The sequence below is a fragment of the Callorhinchus milii genome, unplaced genomic scaffold, assembly GCF_018977255.1.
Source record: "Callorhinchus milii isolate IMCB2004 unplaced genomic scaffold, IMCB_Cmil_1.0 Scaffold7, whole genome shotgun sequence".
Taxonomy (NCBI): Eukaryota; Metazoa; Chordata; class Chondrichthyes; order Chimaeriformes; family Callorhinchidae; genus Callorhinchus; species Callorhinchus milii.
The window spans coordinates 13,038,928-13,054,275 of NW_024704748.1; the positions used below are offsets into that span (position 1 = coordinate 13,038,928).

At 38.4% G+C, this 15,348-nt stretch overlaps 1 protein-coding gene across 6 annotated transcripts in view; it reads left to right on the top strand.

Annotated features, from left to right (window-relative positions):
- Positions 1-15,348, top strand: part of ndst2a (N-deacetylase/N-sulfotransferase (heparan glucosaminyl) 2a) — a 180,400-nt gene that overhangs the window by 124,389 nt on the left and 40,663 nt on the right. For all 6 annotated transcript variants that reach the window (XM_007898123.2, XM_007898115.2, XM_007898132.2 and 3 more), the window contains one exon: positions 6,300-7,605. In XM_007898123.2, the coding sequence (XP_007896314.1) occupies positions 6,613-7,605 (993 nt within the window). In that variant the 5' untranslated portion in view covers positions 6,300-6,612. The remainder of the gene's footprint in view (positions 1-6,299; positions 7,606-15,348) is intronic.

Sequence of the window (15,348 nt, forward strand, 5' to 3'; positions counted from 1 at the left end):
ACTTCGTGATATCGCCAACCACAAACCCAGTTAACTGAAAAATTTACTTTTCTATTATCTTTGACGTGGCAAAAAAAATGTGTTTATTTTACTGAATTTGGAGAACACTTGTTTGTTAAGAAATTCTATTCCATATCGTGATCTTCCATGTTGAACTACAAAGTCTGAAGCAATCTCATTGTGAAAGTTTTCTGCTCATTTAAACTTTTGTTCTTATGGTTATTCTGAGTCGGAAACCTGCACAAGACCAGAAGACTTTATCTAGCTCCAGATTGGTTGCTTATCAGAGTTAAACAGATGGCAACTTCTAAAGACTTTATGCTTTCTAGAATTCCAGTGGTTTTAAATAACAAAGTCTGAGAGAATTACTTTAAAAGAGCAAAGCGCATTAGGTAAGAAACATTACGGTCACCGATATATCAGTGGAAAATAATCATGGAAGTGTAGCCACACATTTTAAAAAAAAGTAGAAATGCTTCATTAAAAGGAACCAAGTTAATTCAGTCAGCTGAGTCATTGTGTAGATATTTTCAATACCTTAATTGCCTTTGCAAAGAATTTGAAGTTAATTAGTGTTGCCGCAATATGTCATGAGGGATAGGGGGATTTTAAATTAAGGCAGAAATTGACAGATTGACAACATTGAAGTTTGGAGGATGGCAGAAAGGCTTCAGATCCAATACTGAAAAACTGCATAGCTTAATAAAACTTCCTGACAAGTTGTTAAAATCTTGGTCAGAAGAAGCCTTCATAGCTTGGTGCTGGAGCTGAGGGACAGAGATGCCTTGTGCATGAGAAAAGTTATGTTGTTCAGGGTGAATGCAATAGGAATTTAATTAGGAGAATCTCATTGTGACAGACTTTAATGATACATTTATTTATGACGAGAGATTTTAGATATTCAATTACACTTCTATAATTTGGGTACAGATGTGGAGCAGCACTCATGTTTTTCTATTAGCAGATCTGACAATTTGAGGCAGCAGCTTGAGTGAAATTAAGATAAAGTACTCACTGAGCATCATTAAAACCACTTTCTGACTCTGTCTGCTTGGAAGAACTAAAATGTTCTTCCATTGGCTGAAAATCATTTGCTCACAACGCAACAGAGCCCTGAACTCGTCCACAGCGCTCATAGGGTTAAATTATTTGGCTGGACTAGGTGGAATGGAATTTGTCTCTGAAAACACTATTGTGTTGTTTTAGACAGCTGTCTCTACAAACATGAAAATCCTTGTTCCTTTTGTGTTTCACTATTTCTGATGGAGATAAACTGTGGGTTGATGATCGGAACAAAATGTCCTGCTTTCCATCACTGGCACTTTTCCGAGACTGAACAGAATTTAAAAATGTATTTAAGTGCCAAACTGGGAGCTATAAGAGTTTACAAAACCGTGCAGAATTGCTTGACAATTAAAAGCAGCTGGGCTGGAGCAGTTTGACTTTGTATTGAAAAATTTTGGCCCATTCCTTCTCTAATTGCTGTGGTGAAATTGTAGATGGCAATTTGAGACTTTTTTCATTTTTCCAATTCTCTCTTGTCTCTTGAAGGTCTACGGCAAAGAACAGGTGTACCCTGTTTTCTTATTCTCTTATTTCCATCTGTCTGCTCATGCTCATCACTTGCTTCCTCATCCACTTCTTTCTAAACAATCAAACAATTGTCTTAACTCGGTCAGAGAGATGCTGATGATTGCTCTCTTGGAAGTGTCCTCTGCTGCAGTGGCTGACGGCAACTGGATGAAAGCTCTGTGAAGCTGGGAGGTGTGATGACTCTCCCTTTCCCTTCTTTATTATTAGAAAACCACTTGAGAACAGCTCTTCACCACAAGTTACTTTCACTGAACAGGATTGTGCCTTTTGACCTGTATTCGGGGCTCATGCCATGTGGTACTGGTCGAAACCTAGAGATGTAAGAGACCTCAACAGAGGAGGTCTTACTACAGATACTGTGGGTCCAATATAAAAGATATTAGCTGGGACTAAAAGTAAACCGAGATCACTACTTTCAGAAACAGCCAAGTGAACAAGACAAGAGGGTACAAGTTCTGGGTGTAAGGGGTAATTTCATGACATACGCAGGAAGTATTTCTTTATCTGGAAGGTGATTAACACCTGGAATAGAGTTACCAGGAAGTGTGGACGTGCTCAGGATGTTGGACTCATTTAAGAAATAGTTTAATGGTGTAGCAAGAAGACGGTAGGGTTGGTGTTCTCAAAGGATGAGATCTAATGGGCTAACTAAAGAGCCTTCTTCATACAAACCTCTCTTATGATGTTGTGAAATGGGAAATAATGGGAAAGAAAAGTAAAATCTATTCTCATTCTGGATAACCCATTTAAAAAATAAATCTCATGTATTATTTTTCTTATTTTGCTTTATTTTATTAAATTCCATTGTCAGAAATAGCTTCTTTTTTTAAAAAAAAATTAAAAAAACAATGTGAGGCTTCATGTCAAACCTTCCATTCTTGAGAAATGACTTAAGTTTTATCGATTGAGGATATGTATCTGCAACTGTTGCCTTGGTCTAAGAAATTGTAATCCATTTTACAATTCTCCTAATTGTTATAGCAGGTGACTGATTGGAAGTTCATATAGACCTCTTAGAGCTGTACTTGCTGAGTTGAGGCAATTTGTGAGATGAGTCAGTGTCTGTTGGGAGTGGAACATGATACATGGTTCATATTTCTTTTGCAACCTTGAGAGCCATTAGATAAGGCTTGTATTTCACTCAGCCTCGGCTTGGAACTCTGGCAGTAAACATCAAATGGTCCATTACGCCACTGAGTCAGCCAGCGTTCTGCATTTGGGGATCTAATCCTTGAAGGCAATTTTTCAAAATCTGGAAGTAATTTTTCAACAAGTCTTCAATTTTCATGCCATGTTTCCAGTGTGATCACTCAAGGATGCCCCCTCCCTCCTTAAATGAGTGGAAAGATACACTGATATTATATTCAATCTCGACAAGTAAATTACTGACTGGAGGAACAGAAAAGCCTTCTCAGGAGGGAGGGACTTGCTACAGGGAATGATGCCACATTACCAACAACAACTTGCACTTATATAGCACCCTCCATGCAGGGTAGTATCTCAGAGCGCTTAACAGTTGCAGAGCATGACCTCCTAGCCGGTGGGGGGCGGGGGGGTGGGAGGAGAGGTGGCCATAAGCATAGTCGAAGAGGAAGATTTTCAGGGGACTTGAAAAAGAGGAGAGAGAGAGCAAGGAGGAGGGATTGAGGGAGAGTGTTCCAGATATTCAAGGCATAGTGGCTGAAAGCACAACCTTCGATGGTGGGGCAGATGGTCCAAGGGATGAGCAGGAGGCCGGTGCCAGTCGAGCGGAGGCGTTGGGTGATGGGTTGGGGAGTGAGAAGGTCGGAGAGGTAGGGAGGTGCCAGGGAGTGAATGGAGCGATGGTAGAGGCAGAATTAATATTGATTTTTGAGAAGAAACTAGATATCTAAAATGGAACAATTTAAAGGGTTATGGGAGGATGGGTGTAGGTAAATGTGACTAAATTGATTGCTCTTTCAAAAAAGCAGCGCAAACACGTTGAGCCAAATGGCCACCTCTGTGCTGTGAATTGGTATGATTAATAAAGATTTTCCGTGTTGGGAATAGTGTTCTAATGAGTCTCTTAGAATTTCAGGTTTGCTTTAATTATAATAAGAATTATAAGGCCTTCTTGCTTAATTATAAGATGGTCCTTGGGAAGTGCGTACTACTGTATAGTGTTTGTCCTTGGCACAAACACAGCATGAAAATTAGGACCCAGGTCACACGGGATGACAGTAGTATTAATATAAAAACTGGAAACTTCATAATGATAGTGCTGTACATTTATTGATCAAACTGCAAAGAACATAATCTGCAGTTCTAAAACTGCTCTGGCATTGGCTATTGATAAGTCATTGAAACAAAATAAACTTGTCTTTATGATAAATATATACAACGCAATATCCTCTGGGATAAATTACGAGCGGAAAGATTGTATTTTGAAAGAAGTATGTTTTTGTTTACGAGATCACGATGAATCTAAATGTAAATGCTATGATTTACAAAGTAAATAGTAAATCTACCCTTATTTTCTTGGGTGGTATCTAGGAATTAATACTCTGTTGAACTTCATATTACTCCTATTGTGCTATTTTTTTCACAATGATGAAAATATTGAAAAATATAATGCATGCTGCAATGTAGAAGCAATGGACTTTTCTAAAGCTAATATGCCTAATAAAGCTAATAAGCTAATCTACACATTATAATGAATAGAAACATAGTTTGTGTTTGACCAAATAAAATGCTGAGTGATGTATTTAAATTGTGCTGCTGAAGTTTTTGCGTTTTCTATAGTGATTTTAAAAAACACAATATAAAAGCTCTAGCCATTTTTTAAAAATGATCCTAGAGTCTCTTAATTTTATTTTTTAGATGAATCACCAAAGAAATCTTGATAATGTGTGATGGTCCTGTTTCAACAATCCAATGCTTTTACTTTAAAACTAAAATAATTTACTTTAAATGTTGTATAATCCTAAAAATACGCAAATGGCTATACCTCTGTCTACCTCTTTCTTGTGTCTGTTCGGTCATAAATCACTGGTCATACTTGGTACAATTTAAATACATCACTCAGCATTTTATTTGGTCAAACACAAACTATGTTTCTATTCATTATAATGTGTAGATTAGCTTATTAGCTTTATTAGGCATATTAGCTTTAGAAAAGTCCATTGCTTCTACATTGCAGCATGCATTATATTTTTCACTTGGTGCATTCAATGTTTTTCCAATTTTAGCATTAGTTATGCTTTTTTGCATGCTTCTTACCTACTCATTTCAACCTTGTCTTCCTCTCTCTTATCTCTCTTCCTCCATGATAGCAGAGAAGGCACACCCCTTTCAAGCAGGGTATTTCAATTTCAGTTGATGTTTTACTTTCAGTTGATGTGATAGTGAATAATTGTTGAGTTGCTCAGTACAGTGATAATTTACATGCGCTGAAAACTGATAATAATTGTGTATTATTACTGTGCACAATCATTCTTCTTTCATAAAAAACTGAGTGGGGGTAAAATTCTTCTTGCCACTAAGGATAATGACTTTTGACAGCGTGCCCTTATAACAGGCTTGGCTGAAATGTCCTTTCCCCCCTCTGCTCCTTCCCCTGCCAATTAGCCTGCTGACATTCACTGTCAAAGCCTACACATGAATAAAGAGCAATTGACTGTATAGTGCCTATGGAATTGTGCCTCATTTTACTGTAGTAAAGAAAAGCAAACTAATATGTTCGGGGAAGACTTTGGTGGAGACCAATTAGTGAGGGAGGAAAAAGATGCTGCACCATTATATTTCACAAGTAAATTGTTTCTGAATAATGGGAAGAAACATTTTGAATCAGATGCATAGGTGATGGAAATTTTTAGTACAACCTTTTCAGCAATTATCCTATCAATTTGGTAGCTTTAATTATCTTGGGTCTGGCAGTAACAAGTATTTATATCTATTGACTGCCATGTTCGAATACATATGGGTAAAAGGTCCGTTCAGCGTTATGTGAAATGGAAATTTTGCCCAACAGGCTGTGGTTAAACAGAAATTATCTCCCACCTAAAAAGGTTAGCATTAAGGCTACTTAGTGTAATTTCATAGATAGCAGCAATTCATTTTCGTAAATGCTTTCTTAGTATAGTCTTTATTGTATCAGATCATGCAGAAGCTGAAAACACAAATGTTTCAGTTGCTACAACACTTCATATTAAAACAACCTTAATCTTTTATTTGTAACTAGACTTGGTATTGTGGAGGTAAGATGCACCTGTATGAGATCTGCAGTGTTTTTTGACTAAAGGCGCTTGTTTTGGGGATGTTGTTGTGGGGGGAAATGATAAATAACACTACACTACTCTTGTGCTCTTTTTATGTTGAATTCCTTTGAAATATTTTACATTTTAAACGTACTATTATTAAATACACATCCAAAACCTGACAATGTCACATTAGTTTGTGAGAACAACAAATCTTTTTTGTGTCAAATTTAAATTTCATATGTTTTAGTCAATCCCAATGCAGAAATTAGACTAACAATACCACACGTTGTGTGAGTGTAGTTTTACCCTGTCCTCGGAGTATCATCCTGTCTGGATGTTACTATATTTTCTTGCAATCAAACGTAGTTGCTAGCTTGCTGGGATTAGACAAAGTATTTTTTCTCCAAAAGCAGTTTAGTATTAGATTGAATACATGAAGCGATTTGAGTATTATAGTTGATCTTTATTTCTCATTGTATTTTGCAGGTTGCCTAACGTGGCCTAGGAGTGAAAACCTGATCATCTGGTATAGCAAAGGATTTGAAAACCTACACTTCTGGATAAACGGAAGTGCTGCCCGCAGTTTCTTCAGCATGGCCTCCGTCCCCCTGTTTCCGATGATGAGTAGTGTGCCAATCAAAGCTTGAAGGGAAACAAGAGCGATGGGATTGCTTTGTCATGGTCACTTAGAATAAATGGCATTTAAAGAGGGGGTGGAATGCTGCTTGCTGCTGTTAGTGCTGCTGCTGTGTAGAGCTCCGTGGGACGCATTCACATTCAAAACGATCCAGTGCTCACAATGGTTCATTTTTGGAAATTTGTAAGGAATTTTCGGCAGCTGGAGCTGCACAGGTTGATCTTATTGCTAATAGCATTTAGTTTGGGGTCCATGTGTTTCTTGGCTTATTATGTGACCAACAGTCCTAAAATTAAGGAGGCCCCACCTTTACCTTTCAGTGATTGCAATAACCAGCACAGAAAACCACTTCCGCCTCAGTCAATCCGGCGGTTCATGCCATCTGTGGACACATCGAGAACTGACCCCGTGGTCTTGGTTTTTGCTGAAAGTATTTATTCTCAATTAGGACAAGAAATTGTGACAATTTTGGAATCGAGCAGGTTTAAATACAGGACAGAAATAGCTCCTGGTAAAGGGGATGTGCCTACCTTAACGGACAAAAATCACGGTCGATACGCTCTCATTGTATATGAAAATATCCTGAAATATGTGAACCTGGATGCCTGGAACCGGGAGCTGCTAGATAAATACTGTGTGGAGTACGGTGTTGGAATTATTGGTTTCTTCAAAGCCAATGAAAACAGTTTGCTAAGTGCTCAACTCAAAGGTTTTCCTCTTTTCCTGCACTCTAACCTTGGTCTGAAGGACTACCACATCAACCCAAATGCCCCCCTGCTTTACGTGACCCGAGCCAATGAAGTGGAGCAGGGACCATTGCCAGGAGATGACTGGACTGTATTTCAATCCAATCACACCACGTATGAGCCAGTGCTTTTGGCCAGTACCAAGTCTGCAGAGTCTATTCCTCACCTAAGTACACACAAAGCATTACATGCAACTGTAGTCCAGGATCTAGGACTGCACGATGGAATTCAGAGAGTTTTCTTTGGAAACAACTTAAATTTCTGGTTGCACAAGTTGATTTTTGTGGATGCAATAGCATATCTGACAGGGAAACGACTGTGTTTGCCTCTGGACCGGTACATCTTGGTTGACATTGATGACATCTTTGTAGGAAAAGAAGGAACTAGGATGAAGGTCTCGGATGTTGAGGTAAGGAATCCTGGTCTTACATTTACAGATCAATAAATAGTAAATGTTAGAAGTTTTGAGCATAATCGTTAAATACAATGACAGCGTAAATCTACACCTAAGGTATAAAGAGCAAGACATCGCCACAGAGGAACATTTGCAAAATCAATAACCTTGTTTATTGTCATAGATTATTTTGTTGTTTTTAACATTTGATATTGCATGTCCATTAAGGATTTGCTTTGAATTACAATTTGGACCTGTCTACATCTTACCAAATGAATCACTGTCTTTTCAAATATTGTGAAACATTCTAAAGTACTTTGGACGTGATGAATATTTATCCCTTTCCAATATTCTGACTGATATGTGGCAATAGCCCACTAGTTTCATGACCAAATAACACATGATCTGAATGACAGCAGGTCGTGCCGCTGTGAGGGGCCTGAGTAAAGGAATAAACCTGTCAAATACTGCACTACATTCCCCCAAATTGTGTTAGAAGAGAATAATGGTATAGAGTGGTAGAGATGCAGTAAGAGGGAGAAATAAGTGTTGGTAACAATGAAGAAAAGGAGAGCACAAAATCATTTAAACCAAGGTAAATATTATATCATAAAACATAAATGAACAGTGCTACATATCAGTGCTCTGAAATGCTATTTTGTGTGAAAGCACTACATAAATGCAAGTTGTTGTTTTTGTTGTGCAGCGTCTGTTGTATCTGTTTCAATTGAAATGATGCTTATGTAACCTGGAAGTTTCTTGTTGTGGATTCAACTCTTTTGCACTCAGGGCAGAATCTGCCTCATCAACAGCAACTCAGGAAAAATTGCCCACAAGTGAATACGTACATCCACAGTTTCCAAAAACACCCAAATATTACTTACTGACATCTCAGAAAGGTCCAGTCATGTGATAACTGCTTAACAATACCGTTTTAGTGTTCTCATGACTACGTTTGATTATGCAATTAGAAACGTCCAACTGATGGCGCATTTAGTAGGTTGCATTATATCTTCTACTTCGTCACAATGTATTTGATTTAGCTAGATCAATATTGCAATACATAACTGCTGCAAAAGACTGCAACAGATCATTATTGAGACTAGATATAAATTGAATATGGACCTGGTCTTCAGGATTTAATTAAGACAGACACCCAGAAGGAAGGAGGAAAGCCTTTTTTCTCCTTCTCCCATACTTCAATGAGTTTATCCTTAAAAATGCACAAAATAATTAAATAGGTTAGCTTAGTTGACCTCACAACTGCATGTTTACAACGATGGATATTATACTCTGTTTTGAAGTTTGTGCTGGTACATAGCAATTTAATTTCTTTTAAGTGAACTGCAATGACTTTGCTACCCTGAAACATGAAGAAGTTTCTAAATCTAAATATACTTCGGGCCTATAATTAGCATAGTTAATATTGTAAAGTGGTCTTGAGAAAACACTATCGGGAGCACTGCCTCTGTCACTCCCTCTCCGATTGTGATGTTTGTTTACAAGATTGCGAGCGAGGTTTGGGTAAAGATGCCCTTCATCTTATTTGACTTAATCCCTTCGGGAATCCACCCTACTGTTTTCCCATTGCAGGGTTTTGTCTTTTCTTAATGAGTCCAGAGCCTTGGCCTCAATCAGCTTTCCTGGTAAACTATTCCATATTGATTATTCTCTTGTCTACAGGAATATTCCTGTTGTATGTCCTGAACTTGCCCTTCACAACCTTGAATCTGTCTCTTCTTGCCCTGCTGCCTTGGTATTCATTTTGTTTGCTGTATCAATGTGCAGAATCCAGTATATGTGCTCTGTGTTTATGCAGCATGAGAATGCCAGACATTCCCTACAGTGCTGTTTTCTAGCAGTGGGATAAACTTGGAAGTCCCAGTGATGAAACAGAGATTATACATGAAGGAAGCCTGTTCTTAGAGGGTAGACGTGAAGATTGATGGGAGCTAAAAATCCAGCCCCAGTTTGATTAATGGCTTCATATATTCTCTAGTACTGACAAATTGCTGTGATATCGTTGCTATAAATGGACCGATTTAGCAAACGTTTTTTGAGGATATTACCCACGTTTTAGTAATCAGTTCAGTATTACAAATGTCACAATATAGTGCATTGTTGTAAAGTACAGAATTGTGTTTTTCAAAAGAAATGTGAATTTGTAGCTGCGGTAGTATTCTGTGTGAAGTTGTTTTCCTCAAACTTCAGGTGCCTCAAGTTTTAAAATGGAAATCTTCAAACCAAGAGTCTTTTATGGCTATTTTAGTGTTAAAAATAAATAGGCAAAAATGTAATCCCAAAACAGCAATGCTTACATAATCACTGTTCCTTCTCATCTTTTACTTTTTGCATAGTGTAGACATTTAACACATTGCTAAGAATTTGTTTTTAAAAAGCTTTTTCAGAACCTATCAGAAAGGGATTAAAAACAATTTTTTTAAAAAGTTCACTGCAGTAGTGCAGTGAAATCTGTGGCTTTTTCCATCTGGTTCAGTGAAACATTTCAGGAAATCCTCATTTAAATAGCTAATGCTTAAATTGAATACAAAAACATTGGTTTCAATTCCAAACTTGGGGTGCCTGAAGTTTAAAGGAAATAACTTCACACTGTATCTTACTGCAGCAAAAGAATTAAATGTCTTTGGAAAACACAATGCTTCACAAAAAAAAAGTACTATAATGTGATGAAAGTGGAATAAACTTGAAATGTCTTACATCTCCCTCATTGTCCCCTTTTCTTTCCTGCCTTCCTGAACTCATGCTGGGCTACAGTTCCACAGGTGCTGGCAGCACTCCAACATCTGGCCCAACAGCCATTCTTCATGTATAAGACTTGACATTGAGGGCTGTAAGCTGTTCAATGGTGAAGCACATTTCAGCACAACCCAACCCTACCTTCACCCAACAACACGCACATGCACCAAATGATAATTCTTACATTTGGTATAGCATCTTTCATGTCAGGAGGACGACTCAAAAGGGCTTCACAGGATTTTACTGTATGTTGTGACTGTGTATGTTGTAGGTGTACGTTCCAGAAGAGATTAACTGGATTGTGATCAGATTCTTGTTTTCTCTTCCACATCCTCCCCTTCCCTTTAGCCTCAGAAAGCTGAGGTCAATTTTATTGTTCCCTGACTTTATTTTGGCTAAATTGCAGAGATCAGAGAGCCATTCACTGTACTACATCACACAATATATTTATCCAAGCTATTGTGGGAGTCAACATTTCAGTTGTATTAGGACATTAACTGACAGAATCTGATTGAATGATGTATAGTTGTTTGGCAAATAATAGTCGCGCTGTTTTCTTTGATCTTTGGAATGCTGATCTTGCCATCCTCTCCAAACAACAACATTTATTATTACATATTATAGATTTTGAAAAGCAAAGATCTATTCAAGAAGCAATAATATTGATTCTCCTTCTTTGGCTTATTAATAAAATTAATAATAATTATCTTCCTTGCGTTTCAAATAGCACCTTTCATTCACAATGGGAGGATGTCTCAAAGCACTTCATGGTAAAATATATTACCGTATATTTTGTGGGTGAACGCAACCGATTTGAACGTATCAGTGTCCCATAAACGGTCATGAAGTGAATGACTAACTGTATCTTGAGGATTATTGGCCAGAACACCAGGAAAAATTCCCTTGTTTATTTGAATAGTGCCATGAGATCTTTAGCATCTACTTGAACAGACAGATGGGACTTCAGTTTAACATCTCAGCAACTCCTACACCGCCCTAACACTGCGCTGGAATGTCAGTACAGACTGAGTTCAGATATGGGACATAACCTTCTGACTCAGAAGCGAGAGCGCTACCAACTGAGCCAGGATGACATTGATGCATGATCTGTACTGCGGCAGCTAAATTAGGATTATATATCACGAGTGTAAAGGGTGTAGGCTGGGAGAAAGCATATTGTAAAAATGCACTTGTTCTATAAAATCTAAAATTTTAAAATGTTAGAATATTGGAGTATCTACACTGTAATACTTTACAGATAGGCTCTAGATTCTTCAATACACAACCAGTCAAGTAATGCAATTGTTTCACCTGGAAGCTGGCAGCAACATTTACTGTGAATGAATGACAGGAATTGATTTTGGAAGTTTTCTGTCAGTACTGGCACAGATTTTGTACAGTTTTGTTTGTGGAAAGCTAAGGAATATTTCCCTTCTGCTCAAGATTGATATTTTGGGGCAATGTATGTTACACATATAAGTAATGGATGTCATCTTCTTTCAAACTCTTAACCCATCAATAGAGAGAAGTCCTGTAACAGTATAGTTTTGTGTTGTTGAGTAATCCAGGACATTCGGTTTTCTTTGTTCACTTGTAGCTTTTCACCTAAGATCAGTCTGACATTTTCTATAAGTATAACAATTGACATGCGGTTCCCCATCTCAGTGGACATGTGAAGGCAATTATTACGGTGTTAAGCTCTGGGTACTGGTAAACTTGTCTTTTGACGTTTCTTGTATTAAATAAATAATAATAATAAATCATTGAAGTAAGAAAGATTTGGGTCACACAGTTCATGCACATCTTCAGTTACAGTCTGCCAAACACTGGCAAAATCTTATCAATCACTAGGAGTCTGATTCAGAGAATTATAACTTTTTTTTAAATCCCAGCAGAATTTAGTTGAAATACAACCCTGCTTGGTGACTTTCTGTGGGTAGCAATCTTTTGCAAGTTAAGGAAAAAGATGGCATTCCAGTTCAATTAAGACTCACTTGTCCAGAAATATATAGGAATTTAGGAGCAGAAAGCTAGTCAGCTCATCAAATCTGGACATTCCAATGCAAATGCTTTCTCCCCGAATCCCACTAGTTTGCCTTTTTGCCACATTCTTTAATCTTTCCACTTTCTAACTGCTTATCCATCTCTGATTTATGGATTATAAAAATTCATGCCACTGATGATAAAACTGGGGAGGTCTTACAAAGCAGCACAGATGGTGAAAGCTTCCTTCCCTGCCCGATATCTTTTTAGAGGAGGGAAAGGGCTGAGTTCAAGGGCTGACTCGTTATGTCCAATACACTTGAGTCTCTTCCATTGGAAGCAATGAACATTTAACTATGGTGGATTGCATCTTCAGAAAAAAGGGGGAATGGAACATTGAACTAGTTGTTATGGTGATTGAGTGATTATGGAATTGCATTGATAGCACTCACAGAGAAGCAGAAAGATAGCCCTGTGGGGAGGAAGGGTGAATTTGAATGCTAGTCACCCCATGCTGCTATTGCGTTAAAAATGGAACATCATTAGCAGGGCCAATAGAGAATTGAGGAAATGTTTGCCAAAAATTGCGGGGAAATTTGACACAGTTTGTGGAAAATTGCAGGGCGTTGATTGGTGCTATTGAGAGGTACATTTTTCTGGCAACCTACATTTTTTCACTTTATTGATAAAAACTAAACATGAAGAAATAACATCTATTAGATTGTTGCAAAAATAATTAATGCCTTCTTTAACAAACCTGGGTGTCCCACTCGGTGGGGGGGGTGGAGTTTGTCCTTTCTACAGGAATCCAGGAGGTCACCACCTTCTGCCTCCAGGACTGCACCCAGACACAGAGACACACACACTCACAGACACACAGAGAGAGAAACACACACACTCACGAACAAAGAGACACACAAAGACAGAGAGACAGACTCGCAGACACAGCAACTCACCGACAGAGACACGCTCTCGCAGACACTCAGAGAGACACACTCGCACACACTAACACACACACACATACAGAGGAGAGAGACACACACACTCACAGACAAAGAGGAGAAAGAGAGACACGCACACACACATACAAAGGAGATACACATACAGAGGAGAGACATACATACAGAGAAGAGAGACACACATACAGAGGAGAGGGATACACACAGAGAAGAGACATACACATACAGAAGAGAGAGAGACACACACACACACACAGAAGAGAGACATACACACAGAGAAGAGAGACGCACATAGTGGAGTCCTGTAGCACAGTGGTTAGAGCACTTGCTATGCAAGTGAGAGACCAGGGTTCGATTCCCAGCAGGGTGAAACTTTGGTCAAGTTTCCTTACTCCACACGCTTCTATTTATCTAACAGTGAGTAGAAATCTGATTTTTAGTCGATTGCCAAATCGCTTTTCTGGGGGTAATAATCCCTCAAAAAAAATAATAAATTGGTCATTTCAATCCAAAACTGTTTGTGGGACACTGCTGTGCGCAATTGGCTGCTGCATTTCGCCCAGAAATATACAGTCAATTCACTTTACAGTATATTCTGTGAAGCGCTTTGAGACGTCTAGAAGACGTGAAAAGTGCTATATCAAATGCAAGGATTATTATTATATACACACAGAGGAGAGAGACACACACATTCAGAGGAGAGAGAGACACACATTCAGAGGAGAGAGACACACACAGACAATGTCAACAATGGGGCTTCGGGATGAGCACAGATTCCGTGGAAAAATTGCGGCCACACTTTTCTATTGGCCCAGATCATTAGCAATACCTTGGAAGGAGATCCCCTGTTTTCTGCCAGATTGGCAGCAAAGGTTATCTGGTGGTGTGGCATGCGATGGGTAGGAGAGGGTCTTGAGGAAGAGGAAAGGGTGAAAAACAAACTGCTTTTTATTTAAAAAGTGCTTTTCACAGTGGCCACGTAACTCCTTGTTAAATTGAGAAATGTCAAAAGTTACATATGTAAAAAGGGCCTTGTATTAGAAAATGTTCCTGCTGGCTGACCTACAGTTGCGAACATGAAGATATGGAATTTTTCCTGCTGATTAACATCAGTAGTTGCTAAAATATTTGACAGCGAGACTGACAAAATATTCCACATAATCCCCTACATCTACTGATAGATTTAATAATTCCATCAGATTTTCTTCCTGCTTGTATAGTGTTTCAGTATGTATAAAGGGCTCCTTCATTAATGTTGGAATGGTCATGAATTGATGTTTACCAATGTTGATCCAACTGATCTGAATGGAGATGAGGAGATGAAGCACGGTTGAAGAGCAGGGTCTTGAGATGGGTGTTGAAGGTGGCAAGGGAGGGGGCGAGGCGAAGGGACTGCAGGGTGGAGTTCCAGAGGATGGGGGCAGAGTGGCGTAAGGTTTGCACCCGTTCATCCAGTGATAGATGAAAAATCATTGTGCTGTTTGCTTGGAGGAAGACAAGAAACAGAAGGCTTTCAATAATATGATCAGTGAGGATTGTTAATTGGAAATAGTTTTAGACAGTCAATCGTTGGTTGAAAGTTCCTTAATGACCCTGGAAGTTACACAATTAATCCTTTGGTATTCAAAACACAAATGGTAGTTTTGTGATACATTAATTACATTTCGTAAATGCAATTCTATCTTTTGAATATGAAGCTAAAATTACAACCTAAACATCAATATTGAGAGCCTTGCCACAACAGGAGTTTTAGCACCAGTACAATATTCTAAGGTTATGAGTTAATTGCTCCATTTCTGATTACTTTGTTTATTCACATTCACATAGAGATGAGCAAACTCAGTTCAACTTGATTACTGATGTGAGGAAGTTGAATTCAGTTTGAAGAGTTCAGTGTAAGTGCCTTTGATGGTTACTGTGTCAGAGCACAATTTTTGTTTTGGGCTGAGTCCATCCCTTATATTAAAAAAAGATTGTGGATATATTAATTCACATTCACTGTGAATTGGCTATATTCACCATTGCTGTATAACATTTCAATAGACCAAAGTTAGACTTG